The sequence below is a fragment of the Perca flavescens genome, chromosome 5, assembly GCF_004354835.1.
Source record: "Perca flavescens isolate YP-PL-M2 chromosome 5, PFLA_1.0, whole genome shotgun sequence".
Lineage (NCBI taxonomy): Eukaryota > Metazoa > Chordata > Actinopteri > Perciformes > Percidae > Perca > Perca flavescens.
Window position 1 is genome coordinate 30,223,989 of NC_041335.1, and position 9,680 is coordinate 30,233,668.

Sequence of the window (9,680 nt, forward strand, 5' to 3'; positions counted from 1 at the left end):
TCCAGTGTTAAAGCTGACCAACCAGACATTAATGTCAACTGCCTGTGGTTGATTGGTGTAGAGTGCTTTCCATGGATAGTGTGTTTGAGTTGGTATAACAAGGCTAACATTAATTTAAATTAGTGCTGTCAGTTAAACGCGTTGTTAACGGCGTTAACGCAAACCATTTTAATGGCGTCAATTTTTTTGGCCTAGCAAACTTTGTAGTTTTTTTCACACCACACCGGATCTAACTAGACCGGAAACAAAACAACAGGCACGCCACACACTTGTTTGGGCTTGCGAGCCGGCCAAAGAGTAGCAGGCTAACATTACGTTTTGAGTGGATGGCGAGCGTGAGACGGCGAAATGGATGCCAATAAGATTCTGAATGGAAAGTTTACTTTTAAAAAGTTGCCAAATGGTTCCATTGACAAGACCAAAGTGATCTGTGTGTTTTGTTGTTGTGAACTGAGCTATCATCGCAGCACGTCCAGTCTGAAATACCACTTGATGGCCAAGCACACAGCTGATGCGAATTCTCCGCCCCCTCGTCAAAGCCAGGCGGCAAAAGCACAAAGCAAGCCGATCCACTTTTCCATGGTAATAAGACCATTAAAATGAGAAAAAATAATGTGACAAAAAGAAATCAAGGGACTTTTAGAATAGATAAAAAAAAGTTAACTATGACATTAATGCAATGAATCACGATTAAATATTTTAATCGTTTGACAGCACTAATTTAAATACATTTAAATTCATTAACGTTATTTCAACTAAAGGGGCCTGAAAATATACCCTAAGGTAGTAAATCTCAGATTTAAAGTCGAGGAGGACAAATAACTCACATTTCACTTGTTTATTTGGCTCACATCACAATAGAAATACGCTCACACGTTTGGTGGTCTTTCTAGGCAAAAAGATAGCTAAAGGTTACAAGTGCCAAGCAAACTTCCTTGTGGAATTCCACACTCTACATGTCCTGCATCTGAAAAGCTTCCATTAAAGAAAACTATTTGTGTTTTATTGGATAGATAACTTTCTATCCATGTTAAAGCAGGTGGAGCAAAACCATAATTTGTGGTCAATGACATCAAAGGCAGAACTGAGGTCTAGCAGTATTGCTCTCTGTCTCTCTATTGGGCATGTATGACGGCATGATGGGAGGTTATTTACAACAATGTTCCACAACCTTTTGTTCACCTTCAATTGTTTAATTGACAGTATATATGCAGATTGGCCACTATTGACGGGGGGCTTTATCACAACTGAACTAAACTAAACTAAACTTTAATTCCCCTACATCCTCCAAAGAAACTCTCGAGCACAGAGAGTGATGACGAAAGAGGCAGTGCAGGCAGACTGTGCCAAGTTCAAAGTATCTAACCCCCTAACCCTATCACCCTGGAAACAAATATTCCATAGTTTAGTACTCGTCTGTTGGGAACCACTAATTTACAACATAAATACCAGTCGGAACCAGGATTCACCAGTCCAATCAACCTTTCACCTCCTCTACAATGTAGTCCGTTTTTTTTACCCCAGACATGCAAGATCATCAGATTGTGTGCTTTGCAATTAATTGTTGTCATTTATTTGTGTGGCCTGAGCCACTTGACATGTCATCAGATGTTTTGATGAGGTGTTTTGTGTTTCACTCGCTGAACTCCTTTTAGATTGCCTCCTTTGATCAGCCGCTGTCGGGGCGATGCTCTAACCCGCTCTTCTGGCGTCCATGATGCTGCCTTTTTCGAGTCAGTTACATCACAATTTAAGCCTGTTTTCAGTGTTCTGCTCACATGGGAAGCCATTGTGAAATGGAGCTGTGTGGCTTGCACCTGCTTATGTTGCAGTATAGCATGTGAATGTATCAACTCCTTCTTGCAAAAGCAGTTTAAGTTCACGGTATATGTCTGATTGTCTTTCTCAAGTTCATAATGGAGAGCAGTGTTACTATTGATGAATTCACTATTTCAGATTTTTAAGCTCCATCAGCTCATGAGGCTCAAACTGCAGTTTTAAGTGTCCTTTTATCATTGGATCTCATTCAGATCGTGATTCATTAAAAATAATGTCTGGTAGTATAGTTTCAACTGCGAAGCTTCTCATCAATAAGGAACTGTGACTTAATTTCACTAACAAAACAACTGCAGAAAGAAAATGTGTTTGTCCCACCTAATTGTACCACTTACTAGTTTTGCCACATGAGAATTACAAAAAAAATTACATTTAGCTCACAGAGTAGATTTCATGCAGATTCCTCATTTTCAGTTTAAATGTGCTCTTCTGTATCATCTCAGTTTATAATGTAGGCCAATCCTCCAGCCTTACTACACAGCAGAAACAGATAAAAGGATTACGGCCCATATTTTAATGCAAAAATGCTGCTTATTGTTGCTGTAATACACTGGATACATGTTGGGCATTGTTCCATAACTGAAGATCCTTTTTCTGTCAGATGTTTTAACTTTTATGATTATATAAATAAATAGATTTACATCCTCAGAGGAGAGGCTTTACCCTAAATGTTAATGCATTCGAATCTAAACAACCAAATGCAAATTTTCTCCTCATTTTCTTCCACCCTGGTTAATTCTGACACTATACCTTTGTCCTTTTTCCTAATGGGGTTGCGGGAGTGTGAGTGTCTGTGAATGGTGGTGTGTGGATATTAATGGCGTCGGAGCAGACACAGTAGATTTCCACTCTAGGCTGATGGTGAGTTGCCTGTCGCCTACCTCTGTGCCATTTTTAGCCTGCTGTGGCTCTGGCTGGCCGTGTTGCCACCTTGCTGCACGGTGCCACGTGTGGGCAGGCGCTGGCTGGGGGCCTCTCCCATCTCCTGGGCTGCTGCTGCTCCTGCCGCTGCACGGTGGGGCTCCCATGGGACTGGGCTTTGGGCTGGGGTGGGGCGAGGTGGGGAGAGGAGGGAGAGGGGGCTCGCCGCTCACTCAAGCACACTAGCGGTCTTAAGAAGCACTGCTGAGGGGAAGTCCTGTGCGTTTGAAGTAGGGACCTCAGAAAGCCTGTTTACTCAGGAGGGGGAGGTGGGGAGCTGGCCCGCTGCACAAGAATGCCTGTGTCATGACGGGAGCGACGGAGAGGAGGAATGCACTCCACAATCCCAACACTGTAGGAGCTGGGCCACAGCTGAGGCGGCAGCCATTTCTTCCTATTTATTTTAGCTCCCTCTCCACTCAATCACTGGCCCTGTCTGCGGCCCTAAGCATCCCTGGAAAAATGAAAAATGGTCTGCGCTTTTATTTATGGCTCAAGATTTCCAAGTATTTGCCAGCGCAGTATCTTATGGATATGATCCAGTATCTATGTAGATGAAATATAGAAAAATATATATTTTGTTGTTGTTGCTTTAATCATATATTTATTAAGGGGAAGTTAACATAGCACTAAATATCTCTGTCTTACTTTTCTTTAGGACATTCATACTGACATTTCAGTGGGATCATAGTTTTAGTCTTGCCCGAAAACTGTCCTGAGATGCCTAAAAATGTCTTCTTACAAGAATGCTGCATGTGGGTCATTACCAATAGATAGATGAATATATTACATGCATCTGATTCATGTGACATTAACTGACGTGAAGATCAGAGGAGGTTCATTCCAGTACTGAGCACAGACACGTCCATCAGGTTTAGCTAAACTGGAAGGAGATTTGTTTTGATTCACCCTCCTGCCAAATGTTCTGACACGGCAGGATGAGAGCTCACTGAAACATCTTTAATACACAAGTTACTTGTGAGTCCATGTGGCCTTTGTTTACCATCCCTGGTTTGTTTGTAAATGGGCTGCGTAAACCTACATGAACCCAATTTTTAGTTCAAGGCCTGTAATGTCTCAGTGGCAAACTACAAGCAGAGGTTTATTGACACTACCAAATGAAAGATTACCTCCCTTGCCTTCAGTTTATATTCAGTTTGAGGATCAGAATGAAGATGTGCTGGTCTTAAACAAATGCAAAAGGACCCCAGGGGGCCCACACAGCCAGCGAGTCTGCAATATGATTTACTCAAAAAGAACTTGCAATTCTTCAAGTGGGGACAATTTGCACCAAGCTGTGCAATGCAAAACATAAATAATTGTGTGCATTAGTCAAACGTTTTAGCTCTCAGCCTGTAGGTATATGATGCATTATGATGTGCATACAAAGGGCATTACAAGTCTTAAAGCCTATGATACTAGGACTACAGTTGAAAATTAGCCGACCGGCTAACACTGGCGCATTTGATTAATGTGGCACGCGTTGATTAATGTGCATTGTCCTAATCAAATAAACTTACAACATACAACATACATACATGATCACATCAAACGAGACATTTTATTTAGTTGCTTTATCTGTCTATAAATTGATTTGGCATATTTGCAGATGGATCTTTGATGACTGTCTGACTGGTTTTGTAAGCAGTTAATGAGATTTCAAAGTTAATTTAATTGTTTGACACATTATACATTCACACCATGTACTTGTAAAATGGGCTTTTCTTTAGTGCACAGAAAAACTAAGAGAAATTGGAGGTAATTTGCTTTGCTGATGGAAATACAACTGAGATTCATATTGCTGTATTTCTGTCCAAACTGTTTCAGAGTTTGTTAAACTGCAGATTATAAAAAGTAGTAAACTTGTGCTTGAGTGATGTAATGATAGAGAAACTCTCAGAAAACATTGTTTTAAACAATCTTAAGAGCACACAACAAGGTTAAGACTCTTCATTTCAAATTGAGATTATGTCAAATGAGATTAAAATGAACTAAATACAAAACAAAAAAATGCAAATTTCCACTGCGGTGGAGACCAAAAAAAACAAGCAGAAGGCGTAATCACATCCATACTGTTGGCATGCAGCTCCACCAAAGCAAAACATTCTCTGATGATTCATTCACATGCCAAGATGTTCGCCCACCGGGTTTTCAACCTTCAACTATGGTTACTTTTTTGACCAACCAAGCTGCTGAAACCCCCAAAGAATCAGCAGTTTTTTAGTCATTATAGTGGAAAATTAAATCTTAAATGGCCACTTGATCAGGCCTACCGAGGGGACCAGATGAAGGATTTCATATCAGCAGTGTTTGACAGTGACGGCCTCAGCCTTCAGAGTGTAACACTAAGCAGTATTAGGGGGAGGTTTAGAACTGGTGTGCCCTGCCATCAAAAAGGGAAGTATTAGCATTTTTTTCATGGTCTGATTCAGAACCAGCCGTTGAAGGATAACAGATATCTTTATTACCCCAGAGGGGACCAGAGGGGAAGCAAGGGGGACCAAATATTGTCAAATCGGATAATTCAGTTTTCATATCCAGTGAGAAATTTGCTTTGAAGTCAATTGGTGAAGCGTATGTGATGATGTGGGGGGGTATGGTGAAGGGTATGTGATGATGTGGGGGTATGGTGAAGGGTATGTAATGATGTGGGGGGGTATGGTGAAGGGTATGTGATGATGTGGCGGTATGGTGAAGGGTATGTGATGATGTGGGGGTATTTTAATGCCAAAGGCCAAGGGAACTTCATCAGGATGCATAGTATCCTGGATCCATGAAATAACTGCCGGCCTTTATGGGAATTTAACATAGGGGTGTACTTATTTATGCCCCCTGTATTTTAAGGAAGAACATTTATTTATTTACGATACATTATTCATTCACAAAGAAAATTGGTGTCCTTAAAGATTGGATTTTTCCTCATTTTTTTAATTAAGGCATTACTGTAAGATCAATTTGCAAAAGATGATTTTTTTATTCCTCTTTTTAGTCAACTTTAGCATGGGTGTCCTAATTTTTTCATGACTGTAAATTATATATCTCAATCATCAGTAGCGAGTTGGAAGAATTGGACAAGAAATTCCAAGGTCCTGAATCCATCAGTGCAATACTGTCAATACTGTAAATAGTCTGAAAAGTTGGTACATGGGACCATAGAAACAGTGTCTGGTAAACAGTAGTACAGTACAGTGAAGGTAGTACATGGGACCATAGAAACATTGTCTGGTAAACAGTAGTACAGTACAGTGAAGGTAGTACATGGGACCATAGAAACATTGTCTGGTAAACAGTAGTACATTACAGTAAAGAATGATGATGAAATATTACATCCATAGATACTGTATTCTAATTGGTTCATGCTCCACGCTAACTGGTGACAATGAATCTCGTTATCTTGAAACTTTCATGATCTAAACTTGGAATATTGTTTGTCTGTTTCCATACAACTATGCATTAAGAGTAATGCAACAGTGACTCATACATCTGAAATGTAATGTGTGAATTGCTTTTTGAAATAGTAGTACTTTGATGTTAAGTTGTGTCATATTGAACAGGTGATCTTTGTTAAATGAACAAATTATCTTTTGTTTATGTGTATTGTATCCAAGCAATTGAAAAAAGTGTTAGAGTTTTGAAAAATGTGTATTTTGATCATTGGTTGTGAGTTTTGTGTCAAGAGTTTTGAAAAATGACGTCAAGGTTCTGAAATTAGTAGCAAAGTGATTGTAAAAAACTGTAGTATTTAGAGATGACGCAGACATCCAATGTGATGAAGAAAACTTGCCACATGATGCTGGAGAGAGGCAGGATTAGTCACACTATTCTTTGGTACTGTTACATATGTACCTTTAGTTTTTTTCCCCCATAAATTCCATAAATTACTAGAGACAAAATACTTTATTGAATGCTATACAATCTATATTTTTTCCTTAAATAAACTGTTGAGTAGTGTCAAGTCACTCAAATTCTTCAAACTGTAAAGAAGAGAAAGTTTATAATTTCTGTATTGGTGTTTGACGCTAGTGTTTTTACCCTCAGTGTGCTCTGAGTGACAGTGTGTGTTGTCTCAGTGAGGACTGTTCATAGTGTTTGGCTGCACTGAGCCTGTTTTGAGACGTGTGTTAAGAGTTGTGTTGCTTTGAATGAGTTTTGCAGGTGATGTGACCTGTTTAGCTCCTGTGACTGTTGGTAGTGCAGACTGTAGTTAGAGTTTTGCACATGTGACTCCAGTTGTGCCCACTGTCGTTTAGCAATCGGAAAAACTGTAACAACCAATTATCTGTAGATTGTAAAAATGACTAATAATAACTATACATTGTTACCAATTAGCCATGGTTGGAATAGTGTAACACCAGTTCAGTAGCTACAGTATGAGTAGCTCTATACTGCAGTGTTTTAAAAGCATTTGCAGCCCAAGGCTTCATTAACAGCCAGTATGAGTCATGTCAGAAAGTGTGTGTGTGTGTGTGTGTGTGTGTGTGTGTGTCTGTGTCTGTGTGTCTGTGTGTCTGTGTGTTTGTGTGTCTGTGTGTGTCTTTACGCCCCTGGCAATTTGGGTGTTGTGACTGGTGTAATCACATCATATGATAGTGTGAAATAAATACTTTAATTGACTTCAAGGCATGGATGTGAATGCAAAAAATACATACATACAAAATACATTCAAAATGTTATGTAAGATTACCTTTTTGATTGATTTCTGATGACATTTTCAAGTTTATGGCTGTAATCATAAACAAAAACCGTTTTCTCCAAGTGGAATCAACGTATATAAGAAAATAGAAATAGAATAAAATGACAGTCAAATATTCATTTCACAAACTCAACAAAATAGAATCTTTAAAAACTAGCATATATATATATATATATATATATACACATGTTGTATGATTGTATTTATGTACTGTAAATCTCAAATGCAAAATTTACTTTCAAGCCTTTTTGTGTGTGTTCCTAACAACCAGATCCCGAAGTGTCATCTTCAGATTGCTTGGTTTGTTCGACCACCAGTCCAAAACCCAAAGATATTTAAATTCCAGTGATATAAACAGGAAAACACTTATTAATATTAATATCTGACAGCTTGTTCTTGTAAATAAGTGTAAAAGTTTTTTATGTAGTAGTGGATCAAGGTGTGAATTTACTCAGTAAGCTTTTTAAACATAAAAGCCCAACAGCAACTGTTGTAGACAGAAAATAATGTGTTTTTCAGATAATTGCATTCCGTTTTTCTTTTGTTTTTGCACGTCCACGTTAACGCTCCTATCTCCCGTGTCTTGATCCCTGCTCAGAACCCGAGCTGGATGTACCCGGGACCCTGGACTCTCTAGCCCGGCAGGTCAATGAGACTGTCCTCCGCCGTCGTCAGAGAGATGCCGGGGAGGACGACTACAACATTGAAATCCTGCTGGGAGTTGATGACTCAGTGGTTCGGTTTCACGGCAAAGAGCACGTGCAGAATTACCTCCTCACTCTTATGAATATCGTAAGTCCTTGACACTTGTTTTTTTGTCACTCGTTTTAAATACTCGTGTTGCAGCCAAATGCACTATGAAGCTGAATTGTCTATGCACTGGTCTTTGTGCTTGACAGAGTTTGAAGGCACTAGTGGGTAAAAAAAAAAATCTTCATCGTCTTTCAAGAGTTCTGCACTGTGGGTCAATACATATGGTTGAGTGGTTATATAAAGCTGCAATTTTTATTACGCATTGTAGGCTGTATTGATATAGAAGAAAAAAGCTTACAAAATACTGTGGGAATCCAGAGCCACAATCCTCTCTCCACTTCCTGTCTGGCATCTGTTTCACTATCTTTCCCCTTCACTATCTAACATTTCTTTCATCAGTCTTTCTAAAAACAATTAAAAATGTGTTAGTTAGATTAATATCCATATTCTAATATAAAAGAGTATCTACCGGCGCTCTCGTCGGTGCTTTCATCGTTGAACAACAATGATTTTGTAAGCGTACAAAACAATACAGCTGCCATGGAAGTGCACCAGCACAGTAGCCTGCATTTACATATCATAACTTGGTTTGATCCATCAACTCTCTCTGGAATTTTTTTAAATTTCTTTTTTACTTTTTAGCTGCATCTCTGCTGTCTCAAACTGTTTCTTTCCATTCAGCCATGTCTGAACTACATCCATTTGCCCATAGACTCACATTTTCTATTAGCCTCCTTACGACAATAGTTTTGATGGTTTTACTGTATGGTTAAGTACTCAGTACTCACATCCATATTTATTTAAAGGTGTAGAGGAGGCAGTGGTAACTACTTATCCAAATTTGTTTTTTAAGGGCGTTTTCACACATGAAAGTCCGAACCAAGGTCCGGACCAAGGTTCATGTTTTTGTTACATTGTATACATTTGATCCGGTAAGTTAGTTAGTTTGATCCGAACCAAAATTACAGGTGTGAAAGTTTGCAAGCGCACTAAAGATTTATACGTGACAAACCTACGTCCTGCCGTCATCACATACGTGAGCTACGTCTCCAGATACTTCTAACTGATTGGTTTGTTGAAGGGCTTCCTCGTCCTCTCATATGCTCTCTCTGCTCTCCCCCTACTGCCTGCTGCTCTCCCCCTACTGCCTGCTGCTCTCCCCCTACTGCCTGCTGCTCTCCCCCTACTGACTGCTGCTCTCCCCCTACTCTCCCCCTACTGACTGCTGCTCTCCCCCTACTCTCCCCCTACTGACTGCTGCTCTCCCCCTACTGCCTGCTGCTCTCCCCCTACTGCCTGCTGCTCTCCCCCTACTGACTGCTGCTCTCCCCCTACTCTCCCCCTACTGCCTGTTGCTCTCCCCCTACTGACTGCTGCTCTCCCCCTACTGACTGCTGCTCTCCCCCTACTGCCTGCTGCTCTCCCCCTACTGCCTGCTGCTCTCCCCCTACTGACTGCTGCTCTCCCCCTACTGAGT

General features: G+C 40.2%; 1 protein-coding gene across 1 annotated transcript in view; it reads left to right on the forward strand.

Moving 5' to 3' along the window:
- Positions 1 to 9,680, forward strand: part of adamts3 (ADAM metallopeptidase with thrombospondin type 1 motif, 3) — a 161,684-nt gene that overhangs the window by 57,695 nt on the left and 94,309 nt on the right. Inside the window, exon 5 of the mRNA XM_028578185.1 lies at positions 8,049 to 8,242. Within this exon, the coding sequence (XP_028433986.1) occupies positions 8,049 to 8,242 (194 nt within the window). The remainder of the gene's footprint in view (positions 1 to 8,048; positions 8,243 to 9,680) is intronic.